At 34.8% G+C, this 26,990-nt stretch overlaps 1 protein-coding gene across 2 annotated transcripts in view; it reads right to left on the reverse strand.

The window, feature by feature from the left end:
* The window catches only part of LOC150086970 (putative rRNA-processing protein EBP2), a 169,098-nt gene that overhangs the window by 22,197 nt on the left and 119,911 nt on the right, over positions 1 to 26,990 (reverse strand). The window contains exon 9 of one of the 2 annotated variants that reach the window (XM_090371713.1): positions 18,435 to 18,535. The exons of the other annotated variant lie outside the window; for it this stretch is intronic. Within the exon in view, the coding sequence (XP_090227839.1) occupies positions 18,491 to 18,535 (45 nt within the window). The 3' untranslated portion in view covers positions 18,435 to 18,490. Of the gene's footprint in view, positions 1 to 18,434; positions 18,536 to 26,990 lie in introns of those variants that run through there. 2 annotated transcript variants of the gene reach the window in all.

The raw sequence follows: 26,990 nt of genomic DNA on the forward strand, positions 1-26,990 counted from the left end.
ATGTAAGCAACGACGCTCAACTCATGGTTTATGTACGATACCCAGGTGTAAAAGATATGGAAGAAGACATCTTATTTTGCAGACCAGTGACCACTACAACAACAGGAGACGATATTTTTCAAATGGTAGATTCTTTTTTCAAGAAAGGATTGATTGGAATCAATGCTTCAGTGTATGCACCGATGGTGCACCAGCAATGTTACAGGCTCGGCAAGGCTTTTGTGTAAGAGTAAAAGAAGTTAATCTGCAGGTTAAAACTTTTCACTGCTTCCTACATCGACAAAATCTTGCTTCAAGAAATCTGTCACCTGAGTTGTGCACTGTGTTAAATAAGATAATTCAGGTGGTCAATTTTATTAAATCAAAGACTCTCAATTGTCGAAATTTTAACCAGTTTTCCAATTTTGGCACTGAATACGAATACTTGTTATATTACTGTGAAGATGGCTGTCTCGTGGAAAAGTGGTGCTCCAGTGAGTTTTATCATTACGCAATGAGATTAAAAATATTTTGACCGAGAAAAATCACCCTCTGGTATCAAGATTCTTCAAGCAGCTTATCTTTCAGATACTTTTTCCGAAATTCAACAACTTAAATACATTTACGCAAGGGCACAATCACACTCTTATCGAATTAGCTGAAAAGATAACATACTTCAAAGGTAAGCTATAATTATGGAAGAAAAGAAACTTGCCTCTTTCCTGACACTTAATTAACTTATTGAAGATAAAAACATTAATGTCGCTGACACTGACATACAAGAAATTGTCAGACATTTAGAAAACCTAATAGTAGAACTTGATCGGTATATTCCAGAAGGAGATATCTTCAAATATAATTGGGTACAGATGCCATTTAATTTTGAAGTAAATGACTTGCATGAAGATTTTGTAAATATTAATAACCTACAAGAGCAAATCATTGAAATACAAAGTGATGAGGCACTTTGCTACACTTTTAACAAAAGCACCGAGTCTTTGTGTGCATTCTGGTTGAAATTAAAAGGCGAAAAGCCAACATTAGTAAACGAAGCACTAAAAGTACTACTGCCCTTTGCAACAGCATACATGTGCAAGGGTTTTCAACTCTATAACAAAAACCAAATCGTGAAACAGACTGCAGCCTGAAGATGACCTAAGGTGCAGCCCACCAAGATTTGATAAGCTTTCAAAACTTATTCAAAGGCAAGGTTCACATTAATAAGATTTAATGTTGTTACCAATATAAGTAATGTATTTTGTATTATTAAAATATAAAATTTATTTAATTGTTATCTGTATATGTTATTTTATTAATATTTTCTTGGGTTGTGAAACCAAAACTATTACTGTAATCTGGGTCACGGCTCAAAAAGGTTAAGAAACACTGCTTTAGAGCTTTGTCGATTCATTCAAGTCCATAACACTGGTGACAATAATGTGTTGTGTATGCCTTCTGTATCTTAAATATCTGTTACAGTTGAACAAGAGTTCCGAGGTAAAATTAATACTCGTACCTCTGTCTGCTAGTACTTTTTGTTGGCGGGGAGCACATATGATATTCACTAATAGGTTAGCACTGGTTTGGGCCTCTTGATCCAGAGTAAGAAAAGTTTGTCCACTGCTATAATGGTATATTTATTTCCTTTATCTGTAGAAGTGAACTAATCAAATCACAAGATGTTGAACTGATTATAACCCATCTAGTAAGGATGCTTTGCCTCCAAAACCAGCCCTGATTTGGCACAGATGACATGTTGCATTTTATCTCAATAAAATTACTCACTTACCATTTTCTCTTACCAAATCAGCAATATTTGTGGTGTTGATATGTATATAATATCTCTTAACTTCTGTATGTTTAGGTATAAGGGCCTATGTATCTAAATAGTGAAATTGGTGGGTATAATGGAGGAAAATTGGTTCAACTTCCCATTGTATTACAACACTGAAACTTTGTCAGTCGTCTGATATTTGTGAGCTGCTAATGGCTTGAACAGGGGCTGTCACAAGAACACCTCTTCTAGGATCAAGCCATGTTCCAAAGGTCATCCACAACAAAAGTATCCTTGTACCAAAAAAGATATTGTATATAATGGAGAAGGCTTACTTTAGATCCAGAGCTGAATTATGGCCCAGTGCCATAATTTCAGGCTGAAATTTAACTGAAAGTTGCATAACTTTCATTAGGTTGAGAATGTGACGTTACCACACCTTGCCATTAGGGAAGTTACATGTGATAGTTTTTTTTGATAAATGCAGAAAAAAGTTTGCTTCCTTGGATCATTTAGCCATTATAATACTAATACACTGACATGGGTATTTTGCAACAAGTAGCTGACAAACTGAATGAGTATTTTGTATCTACATTTACACATGAGGAATTCTATAGACAAGTGGATGCCAGAAGTTTATCAAAATCTGTAAAGTTTGATAAACTTTATGGAGTTTGATAGGATAATCATTGTAGGATAACCACCTCCATGATTGGATGTAAATGTATACCTTTATTGCAGTTAAAATTATTGTGGCAACAATTATTGCTCACCTCTGGAGAAACAGAATTAAAAAAAAAAAAAAAACAAGTACAACTTGAGTTAGACTAAATTAAATAAAAATAAAATAAAGCAAAACAGTAGCTTTCGTGTCTAGGCGACTCTTCATCAGCTAAATACAAACGTTATTATGAAATAAAGCATGACACGAGTGCAAGCAACAGTAATCACTGGTTAGAACTAGATGCTTGCAACTGTGAATGCAGAGCATGTACATGCGGTGTGTGCCAACATTTATCACATTGTAGGATAACCACCTCCAATATTGGATGTAAATGTATACCTTTATTGTAGTTAAAATTATTGTGGCAACCGGATATGTAGAGTGATTCGAGCCATACTCGCCGATGGTAATTTTGTGAGTGGTCGATGATTTTGATATCCCGGCGTATCGATCCAGTCCTGACTGCATATTCTGGCAGATTCCCTGATGTAGCAACCACTGCAGTCATGGCAGGTAATGTGATACATTGACCTGCTGCATAAAAAAGGGATGGGCATTTTTGCCCTTGAGAGAAGGGATTGTTGTTTTTTTAACAGGAAGCTGCAAGCATTTTATCCGGTGATCACGTAGAATTTTAGAGAGGCATTGTGAGACACCAGGGTAATAGGGAATAAAGGTGGTCGAGATCGTGCCATCATTGTTGGAGGCCCTGGGGTGTGCGGCAAGCTCGTGGACCTGCAGATTGCATTTATTTAAGGCATGGGCAGGGTAGCCACAGTTGAAAAGATTGTTTTTACTCTTGAAACTTCATGCTTCTTGTCTAGGGAGCTGGAATGGGTCCAGGTGCAGTGAATAGGGCATGCGCGGTCATGTACTCCTTCCTTATTGTGTCTGTACAGAATTGCAGGCACTTTCAAATGTAACTCTCTCTCTCTCTGTCTCAGGGTTACTCGGGAACTTTTTTTTTTTTTTTTTTCCTGGTGCAGCATAAGCCTCAGGCTTCCTTGCATCATATGGATATTAATAATAATAATAATAATAATAATAATACAACTCAAGACCTTCTCAACATTGCCCTTATTCAGTGAGTGAACATTATTGGTTTAAAATTATTATTATTATTTTTTTTTTTTTTTTGTTAACTTTTGATTTAAAGTTAGTAGTATACTAATTATTTGTAGCTCACTGATTAATTTGGTGAATTTGTTACTTGGATTTGTAATTGCTTAAGAAACCATAGTCAACTTGGTTGCCATACTTGGAGGTTTTCTAGCAGTGTAATCACCATCAGAGGAGACCTATAGATTAAAATTTACAATACAAACATGTTCAAATAATGTATGTAGCATAATCTAACTGCACTTTTAAGAGGATTAGTGGAGTTATTCTTTTTTGATTTTTTATATTATTTATAAATTACATGTAGACTAACATTATGCATCAGAGTAGAGCAGAAAAACAAAGTACTCAAAGTAGTTCCAGTGCTTTGGTTTGAGGGAGAACTTCTGAAGGCAGTTCTCCTACAATCAGGATTATGTTATGTGCGTTACTTGTGCCATTTTTTTCAAGCTACTTCTAGCAGAAAATAGTACAGACACAGGGAATGCCTTTGTATTAGTAACGGCCACATGGTGCAAGAAAGCCTATGGCTTATGCTGCACCAGCCAAAAAAAAAAAAAAAAAAAATCCGAACAAAACAATGATAAAAACAAAAAAAAATAATAAATAAATAAATAACTAAATAATAATAATTAATAAATAAAAAAAAATAAAATAAAAAATAAATAAAAAGGAAATTAAACCTATCATCCTATGTGCTTCCCTTACCCGAAAGTACTATCCAGATGCCCTTTGAATTTCCCCAAACTGTCGGCCTCTACCACCCATGAAGGCAACTTATTCCAGTAATTTATAACTCGCTGGCTAAAATAGAACTTCCTGCAATCCAATCTAAACATTTCCCCCCGTAACTTGAATTTATGTCCCCTAGTTCTAGCATCATTTATAATCTTGAAAATTTTGTCCTCATTCATTTTACTGATGCCTCTCAGAGCCTTAAACACCTTAATCAAATCTCCTCTAAGGTGTCTAGTTTCCAAACTCTGCAACCCACATATTCGAAGTCTTTCTTCATAAGGACGCCCTTTTGCCGATCTCACCAGGCGAGTTACCCTTCTTTGCACCCTTTCAAGAAGCTCGATGTCTTTCTTCAGGTGCGGTCTCCATACTTGAACACAGTATTCCAAGTGTGGTCTAACATAAGCCTTATATAATGGGATTATCACGTCCCTATCTCTACTTGCAAAAGTTTGATAGATCATCGATAGGACACCATGGTCCTTCCTTGCAACCTGTTTACAATGCTCAGAGAATTTCATGTCTGACCGTATCGTAACACCCAAGTCCCTTTCCTCCAGTACTGGCTTTAGTTGAACTCCACCAAGTGAATAAGTTTTTTTGGGATTACTGTTTCCCAGGTGTAATACCTTACACTTTGTTGGATTAAAGCACAGCTGCCATTTTTCTGACCATTCCTGAAGTCTATCTAGGTCTCTCTGAAGAAGCTCAGCTTGACAGTGATCATTAACTACTCTCCCAATTTTAACATCATCTGCAAATTTAGACATCACGCCCTCTATCCCTTCATCAATGTCGTTTATGAAAATTAAAAACAACAGTGGTCCTAATACTGATCCTTGGGGAACCCCACTTCTTACATCAACCCAATCTGAGGAATAGCCATTTATCACAACCCTCTGCCTCCTGCCCTGAAGCCATCCTTCTATCCATCTAAGGATTTTCCCAGTGATTCCAACCTGTTCCAGCTTATAAAGCAACCGCTCATGTGGGACTGAGTCAAAAGCTTTGCTGAAATCTAAATAAACAATGTCGAAATTATTCCCTAAATCCAGCTCGTGAGTGACCCTTTCGAAATAGCGAACCAGATTTGTTAAACATGATTTTCCCTTTACGAAACCATGCTGAGTATCCTTGAGAATTTCAATTCGATCCAAATGATCCTGAATTCCACCCTTGATCATTGCCTCCATGATTTTCCCTACTACTGAAGTCAGACTGACAGGTCGATAATTTCCAACTTCACTTTTAGAGCCACCCTTATGTATGGGAGATACATTTGCACTTTTCCAATCCAAGGGAATCTCCCCAGAGTCTAATGATGCTTGCATAATTAGCCTCAATGGTTCAATGCACTCGCTTGCCGCCTCTCTTAAGATTATAGGGTATATTCCATCAACTCCAGGAGCCTTACTGGTCTGTAGGCTCGAAAGTTTTTTCATTAAATAATCTTGCGAAATTTCAATATCATTAATTACATATTTTTTAACTTCGCTCCCACAATTTGCCTTTGTCACAAAAGGCTTTTCATTTGTAAATATCGATGCAAAATAACTGTTGAGTTCATCTGCAACGGCAGCTGGTGTATTTATTACTATCCCCTTTCCCTTACATAAAGGTCCGATCTGGTTTGTCCTGCTCTTCTTGGCATTTATATATGTGAAGAATTCTTTATCCCCCCTCTTTGCTCTGTTTGCTAGTGATTTCTCATAAACTGCCTTTGCCTGTCGAACCTTTTCTGTGGCTCTATTACACATCACCTTGTAGCTGTTATAGGCTTCAGTACTTTTTATTGTTCTGTAACCTTTCCATGCCACCTTTTTCTGCTCAAGTAATGCGGCAACTTCACTAGTCATCCAACTTGGAACCCTCCTCGTGGAGTATTTTTTTAATGGTATATACGCATTCAAGGCATCTGTGATTAATGTTTTAAAAGCGTACCACAGTTCAATTGTATTCATTCTCTGCGCGATATCTACCCAGTTAATAGAGGCCATGTAGTACCTTAAGGCATCGTAATTTCCTTTTCTGAAATTAAAACCCATTCCTTTGCCTTTTACTTCTGCTACCTCTCTCGTCATCATCCACCGTAGAACTCCGTGATCACTTCCTGCTACTGGTTCCTCTACTGTCAGCCCTGTTATGTCATCTGATTCATGTGTGATGATGAGGTCTAGGATATTCTTTTCTCTAGTATTTTCCCTGACATGTTGATACAAATAACAGTCATCTAGTTGATTTAAAAATTTTGTTCCCCATGTCGAGTTTCCTTCCCATTTACTCCAATCAATTAGAGGCAGATTGAAATCACCCATAATAAGGCATTGATGCTTACTTGCCCATTCCATTTGCATGTAGAGGCTTTTGTCATAATCTTCACAATCACCTGGTCTGTAGATTACTCCTACTCGCATTATACCTTTGTTTCCAACTATCTCACACCATACAGACTCTATACTAGCATGTGAAACGTCTGAATCCGGGAAAGCTATCGTCGCACTCAGGCTGCTTCTGATAAGAAGCATTACCCCACCACCCCTTCTATCTAACCTATCCTTCCTAAATACATTATACAAGCCGTACTGAAACTCATCATCCCCAATTTCCGGGTGGCACCACGTCTCTGTAAGCCCTATTATGTCCGCGTTACTTGTTTTAACCAGCAGTTCGAATTCGCTCATTTTATTGACGACACTTCTAACGTTACTGTATAAACAATTAAGATTTACTGTTCTTGTATATTTAACAACCCTAACACAACCCTTGAAGTTTTTTAGGCTCTCTTCCCTGGCATTAGCTACCTGCCCACGTGAAACGTTTGTGCCCCCAGAACATCTAGATAATACGTCCAGTTGGGGTAAGAGATAAGAACTCTTGAGGTATGTGCAAGAGTTACTTTGACCAATATTATCAGATAAACGCGTGTCAGTATTACCCACATCCCCCCTAACTAGCAGTTTCCCTGAACCTTTAAGGTATCCTCAATAATACTGGCAAAAACTTTTGCACCACCTTTGTTTAAGTGTATCCCGTCTCTACAAAACAAATTCCTTCTACCTACAAGTGTGGGCCATGCTGATAGAAATTTACCCCCTAAAGCCTTGCAGATTCCTTCAAGTCTTGAGTTAATCCACAAGGCTCTTAACATATAATCCCTCCTATCGTGTCTGGGCAGAATTGCAGACACATAGACATTATGGCCTAGCTCGCGACATTTCTTCAGCATGGTCCTGTATTTTTCCAACAAATCGTCAGATCGTGTACGTTTAATATCGTTTGTTCCCACATGAATAATAATATTTTCTTTACCCCCTTTAAAATCTGACAGTCTGTTGGTGACATCATCAATAGTTGCTCCCGGCAGACATACCCTGGTTCTCCTCCACCTATCTTTATTACAAAAAATGTTTCCCTGACAATGGAGTCTCCTAATAATACAATGTCCTTTTTAACCAGAGTAGTTTGCACTTGGTTTTTCTCTTTTGAGTATGTTTATTGCAAAGAGCTTGAGGAGGTTAAACACAAACTTGGCATGCTGATGGGATTCTATGAAAGCTTGAAGAATAGGGGCTAATGCCTTTAAAGGATTAAAAGGGAGGGATGCATCAAACACTTAGCTACCCAGCTCATGCTTCAGCAAGAGAAAGGACAAAATGATCCTCTGCAGCAGATGTCCTTGTCCCATAGGAAGTAGCTATATTTGGGGACTATTAATTTTGTTTATAATTATATTATAATAACTATCATATAACATTTTTATATATATATATATATATATATAGAGAGAGAGAGAGAGATGGATCTAACAGGCAAAAAATTGAGTAGGGGTGCCACAAAATAAAATTAGCATTACTAGAGACATATAATGCAAGAAAGCAAGCTTATACAGAAAGCGGGCTTATACCAAACCCAATCCACATTGTTTGTACTCGCAAGAAGGGGGTCTGGGAGAATTATATATTAAATTTTTCTACAACTTGGTAATAATGCAACAGTTAGACTTAGATTAAAATAAATCAATCAATAATATAATAATACTAATATTTTACTGTATATCAGGGGTTCTTAGACTGTGGGTTGCGACCCTTCCGGGATCTTAAAAAAAAAAAAAGATTTTGGGGGTCTTAGCAAACATTAAAAACTTGAGTAAATTAAATATTTATTATAGAACTATTGAAATCATTATAAACCAGCAGTTCTTAAACTGTAGTCACGAACCCCAGAGGGGATCGCCAAAAAGATTCTGGGCTCTTTAATAATTTTGCCTTATGAAAAGGGGTTGCAGATAAAAAAAAGTTTTTAAGAACCTATGCTGTATATAATATGTATATACATTTGCAAAAATAATACATCTTTGCATTGCTTACGATGGTGGTGTTCATTTTCTCATTGTACAATAAAGTATTTTATTTATTTATTTTATGAAAACTAAAAAAATTACGCATTTGTAATATAATTCATTTTATAATTTTTTTGTTAGCAGTCATGCGTAAATAGGACATCAGCAACAGTTTTCAGATTCAGCTGTATTTTTCATTCTTGGATTAAAAATCCAAAACCCTTTAGCTTGCTGTGCTTTTGGCAGGGATGGTAAGAATTAAATCCCTCTCATTTTCCAATGGTGGGGGGGGGGGGATATGAATGTACTTCGCAAAGAGATGATGCAACTGTATAAGCCTATCCTTTAAGCAGATTGCTTAGGCCAAAACTATAACTTCCATTCGCAATAGGGGGATGCATCCAATGATATCCCTCTCCCAATTTTTAGCCTCTATTTCAAACTCTAAATACTCATTTTTTTCTTATTTTTATATCTTCATTTACCTCACATCTTCGTATCCTTTGGACACATGACCTTAAGTTGCCCATGTGCTGCAAAAATTCAAATAAAATCAAATCTTTATAACTTTAAAGGGGTAGAGATAGGAATACACAACTAACTGCATAAGGGCACAGAACATACCAAATGCATGGTAACACACTTAGAACAGTGGAGAATGAAAAAGATTGGGGACAATTGTGCAATCAGATATGAGGTTCTCCTAGCAACGTAAACAGGCTGCTAGGACAGCCCACGGGGTTTTGTCAATGATCAGGAATTTCACCAGTAAGAATAAGGTGATCCTGTAGTATAAGATAATGGTTAATCAAACCTCGAGACTTGCATACTCATTTTTGGAAGAATGTGGATCTGTTGGAAAGGGTGTAGAGAAGAACAATAAGATTGGTGAGGGAAACAAGAGTGCTCTTACCAATAAAGGCTTCATTTCTGCAAACTGTATTGCCTGGAGACTAGGCATCTGAGAGGAGATCCAATTGAGATATTTATGGCTTTTGAATAAATACAGTAAACTCAGCTGACAACTCCTCCTTTTTCAGACTACACACACGAGGGGGCATAAATCAAGTTGAGAAAGGAATTTTGCAGGATAGATGTGCACAAATTTGCCTTCAGCCAGTGGATGTTGGAATAAATTCAAAGAACTATTAGAGAGGGAATGGGCAAGTGACTTGGGAAATGCTGGTTTTTCTGGCTGATACCATGTAAGCTTGCTTTCATGCATCACTTGCCACTACTAATACTACAAGTAAAGGCAGTTTGAGAGATCAAAGTTCAAAACAACGTGGCTTGGCTACTAAACGTGGTAATGTTCTGTTCGTTCTTATTATGTGTGGTCATTCCAGATTGTAAACAGAAAATTTCTTATTTATTAATAAACAGCAAAAAATTAAAATGCAGATGGTTTTCTATGTATGACCATAAGCTACTTATGATACAGTAATTTAGAATTTCCTACAATGAATGGAATCCTAAGAAGTTAGTGTTCTTTTAAGCTGCAAATTTTAGGAAATTTTCAATGATATTCTTCTTTTGGTATTGTTTCAATTTCCAATTCTGCAGCAATGAGTTTGCACTCATTGCTGCAGAATTATAAATCAGAAGTGCAATATGGCCCTCATAATCACAACTGCAATATAGCCTTAGATACTAAATTGAAGTTTGTTTAATCGATTAAACAAACTTTGATTTGAGTGCAAACTTCATAATCAGACGTGCAATGCGGCCTTAGACACTGAATTGCTATATAATATGATGTTATAATTGGAAATAGAAAAACAATTTTGGTTTCCCCCCCCCCCTACTTTTCACACTTGGCAACACAATGTTAAGAGAGCTAGGGAGGAGCAGGTGGTTTAAAAATAAGTTTTAAATCTAGAAACTAATCTTACCTTTTAGACAAATATAATACACAATTGATAAAAATATCAATAATTGGAGTAATGCCACATGTAATTCAAGTTACATAATAAAAGTACTACACATTCTGGATAATTTAACAAATGTTATTTAGGACAGAAAACTATTAAAAACAGTTACTTTATCAATTAATATATTAAATTTGAGTATTCTGTAAAAACTGTAACTGCAGAATAACTGAACACCGACTCTCACTGTGAGCAATCCATGCAACCCAATACAGGACTAAATTCTAGTAAAAAATTTTTTATCCTAGTCTGCTATTTTTGGTAACGTTATAATGTGTGGTGTAAGCTACTTTGTCTTATCTGGAATATGACTCTTACACAGTTCACATACAACAGTTTTAAATCAAGTTCGAACAAAGAGAGGATCAACAATTTGCCTGCTGAGAAGTCTCAAATAAGTAAAAAAAATTCCCAACCAAGTTTTGACCAGCTAACTGTACCCTCCTGTCTGAATAGCCATACGAGTATTTATCTTTTAAGTATTGTTTAATAATATTGTGTTTATTGCCGCCAAAAGGACTGTTTTCTTCAATTAAGACAGACTGGAAACCTTAATTCTGAAACTAGATTTCCAGTCTATCTTAATCTTCCTTAATATCAGAAAAATTTTCTGCTAAAATAAAAATCATCGAAATAGATGAAACAAAAGCACTTTGCCTGTAAAGAGTTTAGGCTATTGTTAATAGGCTACAGGTCATGTATTTTGTGGATATTTTCTTTTTCACTTCTTCACCAATTGTAATCTTGCTTATTATGCCATTGCAAGAGACAAAATTAACAAATTAAAAAACATTGAAATTAATAAAGACCAAATCAACAAATTGTTAATTTGGTATTTTGTTCTTTTGAGCTTCATTTCAAAGTAGATGTCTTCTAATTTCTTTTCCTTAAAACAAAACAGAAAGCATTCTTTTTCTCTCTCTTATTTAAAATGCAAAAGAAATAACTTCTGGTATTTCAATTGTGATCTCTATCTTTTCAGTACATGTTAAGAAAAGCCTTGAAATTCATACAGCATGTTGTTTTTTGGATTTAAAGATAATAATCATAATAAATGTACTTAACAACATACAGACTGGTGCATATGCATCATTATACACTTGTAAATAAATTGAAGTTCATGTAAGGTGTTCATTATATAGGTATAGAAATAAAGTTTCTGAACTGGTGCTGTCACGTTTGACAAGTTTGAAAATAAACAGAGGTTGTATCTTGTAGTTCAAACTTCCACCAACAGACAGTAGACAAAGATAGTCTAGTAGACTAATAGGTTGCAAGCAACAGCCAGTTTCATTAGAAGCATTCCTAGTGATGATTTTGCAATGGAGCAACGAATTAATATCAAATTTTGCTTTAAACTGGGGAAACAGAAACACATGAAATGTTAAGTCGTACTAGTGTGTTCGAATGGTGTAAGCAGTTCAAAGACAGATGTGAGGATGTTCGTGATGATCCAATAACCTATCAAAATGAGGAAAGTTGTAAAAGCTTGGGAAATTGTGGCAAGAGATTGTCATTTGACCCGTAGAATGATGTTGATGGGTTTTATAGCAATAAGGAAACGATTCGTCAAATTCTTTATGAAGATTTAGGGAAAAGAATGGTCTGTGCCACGCAGCCTCACAAAAAAGCAGAAGCAAGGAAGAGTGTCATCATGCGAAGACTTCATCTAGACTTGTCAAGCAATCCTAATTTCTTCAACTGTATTGTCACTGGAGATGAGTGTTGCATGTTTCAGTACAAGCCAAAGACGAAATATAGTATGTACCGGACTTAAAAATCATCACCAAGACCCAAAAAATTTAGCTTATGGGGAAAGTCCAGGATCATGACAATGTCGATCATGTTTTTCAACAAACTGTGTGATTCACGAGGAAATTGTACCTGAAGGGGAGAGAGAGTGGGTCAATGCAGTGTTCTATGTACAGGTGCTTCCAAACTATTGAAGTATTTTCCAGATGAGGCCACAATGAAGGAGCAGCAGTGCATAACACATGCTCCTTGCTTAGACCGGGGTTCGATGCCGTCACCACCAAATACAGAGGATGCGGAAAGGTCAGGGAATGATCACCGCATATTCCCGGAGCAATATGGCCTTAGTTGCTAATGATCCTAAAAACCAAATAACAAACAAACAGGCCACAATTTTGAGAGAAAGGCAGCTAGTTCTTGTTGCACGACAATGCCCCTGGTTTACCACAAAACTGCCTTGGTGACACCATAAAGATGCAAAACTCTGTAAAGCCAGATGAGTGCGAGTTGTGTTGTTCATCTGGCCACTTGGTTACTGGGAGGTGCGATTAACAAGGAAGCCACCTGCTGGCATCTGTCCCTGGCATGAGGAGCTGGGCCAGGACAGCAGGAGGGACATCTGATGGAGCCTCCCCTCCCACAAAGCAAGGAAGGAGAGAACCCAGGAAAAGAAATGGGGGAGGAAGAGAAGTGGAATAGGAGGAGACACATGGAATGTCCCCAGGTGACTGCTGCAGGCAATTCTCGCTTTGAGTTCCCAGGTTTGAGGGTTTTTTTTTTTTTTGAAAAAAGTATCACGTATCGACAAAATTGAAAATATGAACATTAATTGCAAAAAAATGAATGTTAAACATTCATAAATGCTGCATTTCAAACCACATGTGTAGCACAGTCTACCACTCTTTACGATATTAATCCGTTACCATTGTAATGTGAACCCACTAACACTTGTTTTTTGGCTGTATTTTCGCTGTATAATAAGCTATTTATCTCTAAAATGTCATTTTTAAGGTCACTAGTGTGACCTTAAGGTCACATAAAAGGTCATAAGTATGGTTTATAAACTGTATTAGTTACCAATTCAAATCATTAAAATGCACTACACTTTCATTGTTTTCATATGTTCTGTTATAAGAATCAATTTTAAACGCCTTTGTGATATTTTTCTAAAGCACATTTCTGGAGGTCACTACCATAAAACAAAAACAATTTGCACTTTCCAGTTTATTAGGCTTTTCTGTTACTGCAAGCAATTGTAAATGGGTAGTAAACTTGACCTCCTTGCATTTGTGAAAATACTGATAGCTGGAATTGTGTGGTTTTTTACATTATGGTGAAATGTGTTTCCCCTTTACAGACATCTTCAATCATATAAAAAACATAAATTTTCAGAATCTTCTCTTCATTCCTTTTCTTTTTTTAAGCTTCATAAACTTGTTACTCCACATGAATCATGTTAGTTGCAATTTGTGTGTGCCGTTAAAAAATGCTTATGCATGCAATCGTGAAATTTATAATTAAGAGATTATCTTGGAAACAAATGCCTCTTGAAACATTTCTGAAGACGACGACTCCTTGTGCAACAAACCAACGAGTGCCGAGCCAATAATGAGTGATCAACGAGTGTGCATTTAGTCAATGATGATGAAGAATAAACATTCTTTAACGTTTAAGTCAAATAATTTCTCTATTATTATAAATTGCTTGATTTTACAGGCTACGTTTTCATTTCTTTGGATAAATCAATCATTGTTTAAACAAATTAATTAGCTAACTAATTTCATTGTTGATAATGTAACCCCTATTTTTAACATTGTCTATGGGAAATAAATACCCACTTTATGAGCGCGCGCTAGGAACGAATTAACCCGTAGTCGAGAACTAGCTGTAGTTGGTAAAGAGCCCATACAAGGGGCTAATATTAAAGTGGGGAAAACAGTGGGCAGACAGCTTAAGGAGGGGGGGGGGGAGAAAGAGTCGCCAAGTAACCCCACAATCTTATCCCGGAAAGGGGTTAGCAAGGACTGGGTCAAAGACCAAATAATCCCATGCTAGGAAACCCAGTGTCAGCAGTTTAGTGTTGGGGTACAGTTCTGGCAGGTAAGTTTATGCAGTTTTAGTGGCAGCAGTGATCTTCTCTCTTTAAAAAAATTTGAACTGAAGTGAAGGAGGGCAGTGAATGCCTCTTTACTTTTGATGAAGTTGGTGTAAGGCCCAATCTTAGCATCATATAATGTTAGGGTCGGGTGCCACCTGTGGTTTCCCACATCTGTGCCATATGTACACTGTGAAGAAATATAGTGCTATCATAAATGCCAGGAAAGTGTTGTGTTGAATGTGCAGTATTATGTTGGGTTTTGTTATGTGTCCTGGCATTTGGCCAGTGGACCAGTGGATTTTTTTTTCTTTTTCCCAAGGTGAAAACTGCCCTTGAAAGAAAGAAAGATTTCAGGATGTTGGGGACAAAGAAAAACATAACTGCTGAACTGAACATCATCTCTTCTCTTTGGATGCCTTCACTGACTCTTTTCAGAAACTTTTAGAATAGGATAGTAAGTGCATTTAATCAGGTGGTGATTACTCTGAATAAAAATATAACCATTTCTGAGCTCCTTTACTTTGTGTTATTTTTATTGCACCAGTCCAGGAACTTTAGTCATACCTTGTACATCTTGTATCATGAAAACTTTCATGAGTTGCCTCTCATACCTCAGGATTTTTCAATAGAGAAGTCTGTTACTTATTTTCAGTTGAGTTCACCACCTAGATGGTCATTTTTGGATTGACTGACAGCCCTCGTCAGTGGATGGGTAGATCCTAGGGTAACAGCTGATTGTAACTTAATATGAGAGATGCCAAGATATACCCAATTTAATTCATTCATTAGAAATCTAGGAGTTTAAATGTTGTTATGCAGAAACACTACTAAGTAAGAAAATTTAATAAAAGACAATCTTTACTAGTTGAAATATTTAATTCATTTATTGGTATTAGAGGAAAAACTAATACAATTAGACTCAGTCTCGATATCTCAAAACTGGCTATGTTTCAGAGTTTTCTGATCAGTCTTTGGTCTGTATTAGGTACAGGTCTTTCCTATTATATTTTCAATATAAAAATATTAAAACTCAGCCAATTTTATTAATTTGCCTTTTAAAACCAATAAATTATTTAATTTTTCACATCTCTTTCCATGTCTTTTAAATTTTCTTTACAATGTAGAAGTGCATTAGCATTACTGGCATACAAAATTGTAAAATATATATATATATATATCCCTCCCTCCCCCAGTCATAAGTTTCTGCTAGTTGTATTTTATATTTGGAATTTTCAGATTACCAATTTAAAAAATTCCAAAATTTGGAAATAATTTAATTAGCTAAGTTTTTTATTTGTAAAACAAAACATCAATTTCATATAAATTCTGCTTAGTGACATTTTTTTAAATTATAATAACAAAAGTGAGATGCAAATTTCCTGTTCTGATCATTTTAATGAAGTGAAGAATGAAGGAAAATTTAAGTATTCAGCAGTGAATAATTAATGTAACTGGTGCATTAGTCCCTTACTAACTGTGGAAGTTACATCCACACTTTTGAGGGATATGGGTTGGGAAATTCTCCTCTTCACTGTCTAAGAAAATGAAACTAGCCATTTAACATACTACACTATTATAAACATTTTAAAAAACTACAAGTTCCTGACCTCATACACAGGTGTTTACAGTACTGTAACCCATCAAACTTAAGTGACAACTTTAGGTGCACCTGCCTCTTCATGAATTGGAGCACTCCATCAATAATAGCATGTATTCATAGTGTTGTATGAACGCATGCTATGAGTTGTGCATTCTGCCCACTTTACATTATGAAGAAAAGTGGGTGGATACTTTGAATACCATATGTTTGCAATTTGGCGTGCAAATGGACAAGATGAACGATTTAACTGACTTTGAACCTGGAATGGTATTCAGTACCACATGAGTATGTTGGAAACTGCATCCCTGCTAGGATTTTCATATATGGTTGCATGAAACAAGATTGGCCTAATAACCAATTAGCATCCAGCCAATGGTAATCCTGTGATTGAAAATAGTATGTTGATGCAACAAGCAAACAGAGGCTGATTTGTGCAAGGTAACAGAAAGGCAATCTAGAGTTTGCCAAATAACCTAGCATAACAGTGGCAGCTAAAGAAGAATTGCATAATTCACAACTCAAATTTTTTCATGGATAGGGGCTCACAGCTGGTGATTGAACTAGGTTCCACACCTGTTAGCAAAATACAACATGGTACAGTTACAGTAGACTCAAAAGCAGCAACACTGAACAGTAGAGGATTGAAAAAAATGTTGCTGGTTTGATCTGACAAATCCCAGTTCCTGCTGTTTTGCATAGATGGGAGGACCAGAATGTGGCAAACAGCAAGTCCACTGGCCAATCCTTCCAGGTGGTGTTATAATGATGTTAAGAAGTATTTTTGTGGTGCACATTAGGGCCCTTGATACTAATGGAAAAACATTTGGATGCCAAGAGTTACCTGGAAATTATTTCCAATTTGTTTCCCTTCATGGTTGCAGCACGATAATGTGCCAAGCCAATCAAAATGCCAAAATTGTACTGAACTGGTTCAGGAACATGAGTGGATTTTGCCTAATGTGGTGGCATTCTCTTATAGAACTGCATAAAAATTTGTTACCATAGCTATACTCTGGAACATGGTATCTCCTGGCTAATACATGGTCTATTAATAAGTAGTTTCTTCTTTCTTGAGGTTGTCTTTGTAAAGAATGCTCTAAACAGAGCCTGTTTGCTCCCATAAATCATAATACAAGATTTGGTGATTAAATTTCAGGACTGTTCATTGCACATGTCAAAGCATATAAAACCAAAATGCAGCTTAAGTCATTTGCAGAACAGTGTTAGAAATATTAAATAATTGAACAAATAGCACACAAAATTTTGTTCAAACTGGCAAAAAGTGTGAATAAAACTTGCAAACTAGTGTTAGAAAGAAAAAAAAAAAGAAGTAGTTTATGGTAATAATGCTCTATATTGTTTTTTTCACTCGTTTGCAAGACATTGGATTAACTACAATGATCTGGAAGACAATAATATGATGTCCAACAAAGCGTTAAACTACAGAAAATGTTAGTCTGCACATTTATGTCTAAATGTCAAATGATGGAAGAACAGAGACAAACAGAGAAGAACACTAACAGAGAAACACTAATTCTAGAAAAAAAATTTGAGCAAACAGAAAATTTGTGTTAGGTCCATTCCCTGTTTGACTGATGAATAAATTATTCACACTCAAAGCATCTTGAAAAACTCATAAGGCTGTTGATGAATCCTCCTTGCTCATAACAGGTGATGAGTCAGTGTTTCAAATACAATCCATAAACAAAGAGAAAGCATGAATGGTCATCAGCATGCTTTCTAAGACACAAAAATCAATGTCAACGTGATATTGATCACTTCAGAACAAGGGAATCATTCACAAATAATTTGTTCCACCAGGTAGGTGGAACAAATAAGCAGTACTATGCACAAATTATTAAAAAATAATAACACACACCTGCTGCATGACAATACACACATTCTACACTGATTATCAAGGAGTTTTTGGCAAAGCATGGTACTGGGAAGCTGCCCCACCATTTATCTTCCCTGCATTATTTATTCCTCCTTGTTCCTTAAAAATGAAATCCATGCTGAAAAGATGATTTAATGGGGCAGAGGACATTAAAAGATAAGTGTAAGAAGAATTGGTGACAGGCAGTTCAAATGCATTTAAAAATGTTTCTCTGACCAACTGCAATGTCTGGAGAGTGACAAGATATAAAAGTGTGCTAGTTGCAAACCAAAGCTATGATTTACACTTATTTTATCAAATTACAAAACATTTTTTAATACCTCCGTTTTCAAACTTGCATACGTTGATCCACCCAAAAGTAATTGTAACTATGAGAAAAACTTGTGATAGTTGGGATCTCCTGTTTTTGCTATATCATCCTAATTGGGTAAAATATAACATATATAAATGCATCCAAAATAAAACAGCATTATCCAGTTTTTTTTGTTTTTTTTTTATTACTACATTATGAAGTTTACATAATTGTCAATACGAAGTTTTCATTATCGAGCCCTCCTCAGCTTCTGTCTTCGATTCTTTCCTGGTCGCTGGAAATTCAACATCAGAAAGTTAAATTCCTTGTCTGGTGTTTAAGCATTTCACTTGCTATGGCTAAGTTTATATATTATTCAAGCAAATAGACACTTAACATTACTGAATATTCACTTAATGCATTCAACACGAATGCTTATAAATTATAAACAGCATTTTGATTTACATTTTTCTAATTATAAAACACATACAATTTTAATTGGGAGGGGTCCACGGAATGAAAATCCTCGATAGGTTTAGGGCTGAATACTGCACAATTCAAAAGCATTCAACTTAGCCAGAAAATAGGTTCTAATACATGGAAAGTATTAGAACCTCTAGTCTAAATAGCATTGTATAAAACTAGTATGTGGGCTGAAGGTAAAGAAGGTTAATGCTGAATTTCTGTACACTGTCATTTTCAAGAAATACATAAGGAAAGCTGTTCAAAAAACAGAAATAGGAACAGTCAGTAAGTTGGAGTTGCACTGTGAAATGGACTATTTGCTAGTTGATACACATGTTAGGATAGGTGCAATTATAGAAGCTAAAGCTAACTGAAGAAAAGTGCCTATATAAAAATATCTAGAAAAACTGAACATCTATGTGATGCAGATCAAAATAAATTTGTAAGAGTGGGTTTATTAATTAACCTGACTAATTTCTTTTAGATCGAGTCTAGGAGTTTTACCCTTTCAAAAGTAAATATTTTCATGGAATTCTGAAAATGAGCAGGGGGCATAAATGCTTTAAAATAATAATATTCTTATTCTGACATTACATCAAAAATCCAAATAAAGCCCATTGTTACTTTTCAATGCAACAATACCTTCTATATCTACTTACGTATTACTCGATTCAAGTGTATAAAATTCTGGCTCAGAATACAAGAGAAATCAACAGGTGCAATCTCCAATTGTCAAAGATATTTCTGTGCTGGCATCTATGATAAATTTTCTACAATTGGTTAGAGATAAGAAACAGCAGCATTTACTAACGAATCATGCATTATAGTGTCAAAATTTTTATAAACTTCCAGAATATTTTTGTTATGTAACTCTTTTACACACCACATCTTTATGCTGGTTCTCATGATACAAAATTGGTGTTAGAGCATGTGAACTGTATTGATTTTGTCATCTGTAATGTGATTGTTGCCTGTTTGTATCTCATTAAGCAAACATCCATGGTCTCATTAAAAAATACACTGTTGCCTATCACATGCATGCAAGCTGTACAGTAGTTAATGTGTATCATGACATTCTCTGTTGTGTGGTGCAACAGTCGAGAGAGAGAGAGAAGTAAAAAAAAAAAAAAATTACAAGTAGTAGTTTATTGTAACAACGCTAAGTTTGAGTACAACATTTATTGTAACAACGCTACTAAGTTTAGTAGCCATAAAGCAGCTAAAGTTGTTGAAAGAACAAGCAAGCTAGCTGATGCATGCAGTGCATTCAATTTTTTTTTGTCTTAAATTAAGTGAATTATAACTCTAAACTTAGCAGTTCAATTTAATTTCAGCTGTATAATATTTAATCTTTGCCACATACTTTTGAGTCACTTCTTTCTCTCTCTATACAAGCAACAACACATTGAATCTTATACAGGGTGTTTCAAAATTATGTATACACACTTTAAAAATTTATAATTAATGAACAATATGCACCAATTTAATTTTCTTAAACTCATTTTGTAGCTTAAAAATAGACAATTTTTTTTTTACAATAATTTTATTTTGATTATCTTCCAAGATTGACACGTCTCACCCCTTTACGTTGTGGGGGAGGGAGGGGGAGATACTTGAAAAATCGGGTTTACAGTGACAAACTGCAAACATTGGAGGAATTGTGGATGAAAATTCAACAAAAAGCAGAAAACATTTCACCACATTGAAGATAGATGCCACTCATGCATTAATGCTATTTTGAACAATTAAAGTTTTATCGTAAAAAAAAATTGTGTTTTGTCTTCAAAGTGTCAAAAAAATTATATTTATACATTGTTCATTAAATATAAATTCTTAGTGTGTATACATAATTTTGAAACACCCTGTATGACAACACACATGAAGCATGCATTGGCTGTCTAAAGCTAAGAATACTGATTTAAAACTACATTTAATCTAGGAATTTCTTATGGAAAAAAGAAATAGTAATTGCCAGATTTCTATTGGTCTGATTTCAATAAAATTAAAATCAGACCAATAGAAATTTAAGGAATAGAAATGTACTAAAATGTTAAAATATAATATTTCACGAAAATCCACCTACTGGAAGTCCCTCCAGACCAGCGTTTCCCAATGGGATTCTGTGAGGTAAAATTAAGGGTTCCACGAAAAAATAAAAAAAATTTTATACATTGAAAGTATTGAAAGTTAAAAATATTGTAGGTACGTTTATATCTGGCAGGTGAAACAATATTTGGGTCAGGTTGCTTTTACTGCACATCTTCTGTACTAAACTGCTTTTGTAATTGTAATCCAGAACCTGCACGACTGTATACTACCTACCTAAATACTAGGTGTGTATTTAGGTAGCTACTTAAATACCTATGACATGCAAATGGCTGTGATTGGTTATGCTCTGTGTTTGGATCCATATTTCACATGGTGGGAAACCGCCCTCAGTGTCAGTAAATGTAATCGCAATGTGGTTACACCTGCTGTATGCACGCTTGTATAAACCTATTTGATATTTTTATCAATCTGTGTATTTCAATCGTCCTCTTTGTAAAAAAAGTTCGTTATATGCAAATTTTAAATTATTGACTGAATTTGGACAGTTGGTTAAAAGAAGGAACTTTAAAGAAAAAAATTATTACTGCTACAAACTGTTCAGCATTTACAGCAAGAAAACAGGTCCGAAGCAGTTGAATCGCCTGTTCCCAAATTTGCAGAGAAAAGGGACAAGTCAAAGAAAAACTGAGAAGCACCCAATCTTCTTCTCAAACTAAGAAATGAAAATATGACAGCTATTTGTCATTTGGATTCACAAGTGTCGGAAATGAACATGTAGCAAAATTTCTTTGCAAGAAAATATTGCTAAACAGTTCATTAGCACCTGCTAAATTAAGTCGTCATTTTGAGAAAAACCACTCTGAGTACAAAGATAAAGACTGCCTATTTTAAGCAAAAGCTGGAGGAATAGAGCAAGACTAAACGATTCATGACAAAATGAAAATGCCACAGAGGCATTTTACAGTGTGAGTTGCCAGAGAAGCACACACAATTGGGGAATCGCTAATAAAACCATGTGCAAAAGATATGTTTTGTAAACCCCTGGCACCACCATGCCGTGACGGGACTAATTGTATGTCTATCATTGCTGCAATTAAAGATTCTATTCTATTCTATATAGTGCCGTGTGTGTTAAGTGAGGAGTCGTGTAAAAAAGTTGAAGCCGTGCCACTTTCCAAAAACACAGTTTCACATTGTATTTGTGATCTTGCTGATGACATCCAGATAGAACTCATTTCTCGGCTGCATCAATGTGATGGATACACAATGCAATTAGACGAGTCCGCTGATCTTGCAAGATTTGATTTTGACAAAGGGATTGAAGAAGACCTGCTTCTATGCAAAAGTTTACAAACTCATACCACTGGTGAGAACATCATTAACTGTATCCATAATTTTATGAACACAGTATAAGTTGAGACAAGTGTGTGCAGTGACGGGGCCAAAGCAATGGTCGAAAAAGGGGCAGGTGCTGTGACACGAATAAAAATGTACCAATAGTTACTGTGTTCTTCACAGACATTCATGGTAGCTAAAAATATTTCAATCACACTTAAAACTGCTAGACAAAGCGGTCCAGCTTATTTTTGTTAAAATTTTACCATTACAGTCACGATTATTTAAAATTATGTGCGAAGATATGGGTAATCACCACTGCCCCCTGCTTTTGCATTCAGAAGTCTGGTGGCTATCACGAGGTCAAGTCCTCGTTAGAATGTTTGAATTGCAGCAAGAGTTGTCATATTTTCTGGATCATCTGATCAATTAACAAACATTTCATGATTATCTAAAATTGCATATCTTGCCACCATGTTCACAAAATTAAATGAAGTAGGTTTATCACTCCAAGAAAAAACAAACATTTTTAATGCGAGAGATAAAATATTATCACTATCTCATAAGTTGCAATTTTGGATCTCAGCTGTGAAGCAAAATAGTTTGGGCTCTTTTTCAACGCTTAAGAAGAATCCGAACTTGAATGTGAAGAAATTCACAGCAACATTGCAGATCATCTTCGCAATTTACACACATCTATTAATCAGTATTTTCCATCCTTGAATGAAAAAAATAACTAGGTTCAAAATCCATTCGCCAGGTTTTCTGAGATTTTAAAAATCTGATCGATATTACTTCTGACAGTCAACTAACACAAAAATTTAAAGAAGTTTCTCTTATTGCTTTTTGAGGCGATTTATGCGAAGAATAGAGAGTTGTTGCGGCAGGCAATCAAAGTACTGTTGCCATTTGCCAGCACGTACTTGTGCAAAACTGGATTCCCGCTATACTATGGAACCAAAATGAAGTATCAAAACTGACTTGATGCGAATACAACTATCAACAATTAAACTGGATATAAGAATTTGCCAAAAAAAAAGAAAATATTACACTGCTCATAAAATGTATGTTGATATTTTTTGTATGCTAATAATAAAGAAGCTGACACTATAATTATCATTTAATTAAGAGTAAAAGTAAAATTAAAAGCTTATAATTTTTTCCCTGACAGGCATGTATACAGGACGGCTGCATTTATTTAATGGACATGAAAAAGGACAAAACGTGTAGTTGCGCCCCCCCCCCCCACCAGAAAAATGTAACTTTCAATTTAAGGGTATTTGACTTTGAACCAAGAAAATTTTTCATCTGTGGTGCATTTATTTTTTTGTGTGCTACGCTAAAAATATTTAAGGGGTTTTGTTATGTTGTACAAAATATAAAAGTGTTCCGTCACTAAATTTAATTGAGAAACGCTGCTCTAGACAAATGGATAGATATGGTGAAGGCAAGAGGATCAAAGCTAAGCTATATTATAGTTTGCCTAGTTTGAAATGCCTATTATTGAATTTAAACTGACAACAGAGCAATTCATATGGAAACTATAACCAAAAATAAAATTTTAATAGTGCCTAAACTTGTTTGTTAAATGATTTTCAACAAACTAAACAAATTTCTACTGAAGTACGGTATGATAAGTATAGAAGAATATAATTAAAGTAATAGGAATTTAAATTAATTTAAGGTAAACTATCAAAAATGTGTTATTTAAATGAAAACGACTTTTTTTTTTTTTTCAATTTGATACTTCTTGGAACACCAGCACATTGGTGAACTTAACTAAGTGAAATATTGTAGAGGTAAATTGAGAAAGCTATAATCTGATTACAGTGGCAAAAAGGAACTCAGATTTAACTGAAATAAAAGTTTACTAAAGGGAATTGGCACAGTCAGATTTTATCTTTTTTGGAACCATGACACAATAAGCAGCCTTTAACTTAACTTTAAATATAAAGGAATTTAACAATAAGAACACAAAGTATGAAGTGACATTCAAATAATATTTAAAAAGTAAACACAGAACTTACTGTTCATAAATAAAAACAACAAAATTGAAAATTAAAAACACACAAAATAGGAAGGATGGTATCCATTATACTGGTATCCTGGGCTATAGTCCATTAGCCCAATGGATAGGATACTGGGCCATCATAGATGTGGGAACAATATTCCATGACAGTTGGATTTGTGTTTTAAACAGAATTGGGAGTAGTTTAGAAGAAAAGGATACAAACAACTAAAGACAACCTGAAGCCTAAGTTTTCAATATGGAGTAAAGCAATATGCCAAGAAAGATTAGAAATTAGGATTATTTATCCTAAAGATATATATGATCTTGTCTAGAAATCTGTGTGTTGATGATAAGTATGAAGTAGACCTTTTTTTTTTTTGGGGGACAAAGACAAAACTGAAGTTAACTAAGTTTTCTTCTTCCCACTGAGAATCACTCAGACCTGGTGGATATTCAAGAAGTATGTTGTTTGTTTGTTGATCAGAGGTTCCTGAAACAGAAATGAAATTAAGAGCACCATCAGCAACAAAATTATGGATAGGATTCTAGGTCAGCAAAGAAGGTCATTATTATATGTAAAGTAAAGAGCAGATTAATGAAAATAATCGTGGAGAACACCAGCATTAGTTGAGAAGTTAGAATACGTATGCATTTACTATCATGAGCAGAGAGAAAACCTGCTACCAATACTACAAAAATCATAAGGCAAACAATGTGGAAGCTTCCTTAGAAGATCTTTATGCAACAGCCTTGAATGTAAAGAGCAATTTCTCAAGTTTCTCCAGCTTTGCAACATGATGTCTGACATGTTGCACAATTAAATTGGATGCTATTTTCACATTAACAAACATACATTACAGAGTTCATTAACAACTGTCCAAGAATATTATAGTATAAGTTTTAGTGATATTGTAAACAAGCTGTTTTGGGAAGTTGACATTAAAAAAATAAAACTGACAAGGTTAGTTTTATTTTTTAACTTTAAGCATGGGTACATTTTTGCTGCCAACTGGAGGAGGGAAGCCTTTTTTTAAATGGATTACAGTTTTTCTTTTATGAATTTTAGGTTTTAATAAATTAAAAATTTAAAACAAAAGGTATGCATTTTACACTTTTTATTAAAAATTAAACATCGGTTCCAGTTTAAAAGATCATTAAGTGCCCAAATTTTCAAATATGTGCATATATTTCCGCTTATTACACATGTAATATTATCATAAAAAGTAAATATATATATATTTATTCAATACTATTATATTAGCTACTTCCATTTTCAGGTTTTTTTTTCAAACATGGCACATTCCACAGTGCAACAACCGTTTTGAGAGAATATAGGGTTTCATGTTATCTTTACTACATGAAAAAAAATCATTCAAAAACAAAAGTAAAACAGCAGATGTTTAATGAACTAGTGGAAGAAGGAAAATAAGTAATCTAAAACTAAACAGTGTTGGCACTTGTCCAATACCTCACCATTCTTCATGCAAAAAGTAATAGTTGCAAAGACAGTGATGGGTCACCTGACAGGCTCTCATATGCAGTTTCTGCACAAAAAAAAAAAATCTTAAAAAAAAAGTCTGACTATATTTAGGAAGGTAGAAAGATTTTAAATTATATACAGTCAAACCTGGTTATAATGAGCATCAAGGGACCGACAAAAGTTTCTCGTTATAATCATTACTCACTATATCAATAGTCAGTTAAATCTACCTATTATTTATTTTTTTAAATTCTCAATAACTTGATAAAAACATAGATTCAAAAAACAAAAGAAATATTACAGAGAGAGAGAGAGAGAGAGAGAAACATATATATATATATATATATAACTACTTTATTTGATCGGACAGTCTATTGAAAATCCAGCACTTCTTTGTGCAGTGAACCATTGAAATAATGCTTCATCAACATTTGTAACCTCGCACTTTCTATGATTTTTTTTTTAGTTATGTTCTTTTCCAGTGCCAATGTGTAAACCTGTTTATTCTTCCACAATGTCGATACTGTTGAAGAGGACAAAGAAAATATTTTACACACTTCCACATTTTTTGCGCCACGTTCTAACTCGCAAATAATTTCAACTTTTTTGCAAATCGAGAGAGACTTTCTTTTGTTAGTGTTAGTAGACATGTTTCCAAAGGAAGGATTAGTTTCTAACTGAGTTTACTTTAAAATGATATTTTATTTAAAAATAAATAAAGTGATCTACATACAGACAATTATTGTTTCCAAAATTCTTAGAAGTCCCAAAATAAATTTATGGTTCAGTGAATACAAAACGGATCTGTAAATAGGGTAATGTGACCATAGAAATTACAAGTGAAATGCCAATGCACTATTGTATTATGACTTTTTTGTCTATTCCAAGAATTGGATTTTTTCAACTACCTGAGTAATTAAGAATGTTTGCATAGTTACCAAAATCTGTACAATATATCTGTGTAGTACACTCGTTATAACAGTGAGCGAATGTATAGGAATACACAGAAAATTAAAACCATTATGGCTTTTTTCTCATGGAAATAACGAGATCAATGCCGTGATCTCGTTATTTCCATGCTTGTTATAACCAAGTTTGACTGTATACTGAATATATTTTAAAATGCAGGAACATTGTTTTTTAAGTCACCACAACCAATGAGTTAATAATTCTTTTTCACTTTGAAATTCACTCTTTTTAATTATTTCTAGTGAGATTATCTTTGGCATTAGAATAGACATTGTTTCTTTAGTGGAAAAATGGCTTATGTGTCGTGTGGTGTTCAAGGAACAAGATTAGCATTTAAATCTGTTTTCTTGCCTTTACTTGCTATGTTGATGCAAAAACACAACAACTGCAAACAACTTGTATTTAGGCTCACACATAGACCTAAACAAAAGTAGTCATAAT

Source organism: Mastigoproctus giganteus, chromosome 4, assembly GCF_048544385.1.
Source record: "Mastigoproctus giganteus isolate SK-2022 chromosome 4, ASM4854438v1, whole genome shotgun sequence".
In the NCBI taxonomy this organism is placed as follows: Eukaryota; Metazoa; Arthropoda; class Arachnida; order Uropygi; family Thelyphonidae; genus Mastigoproctus; species Mastigoproctus giganteus.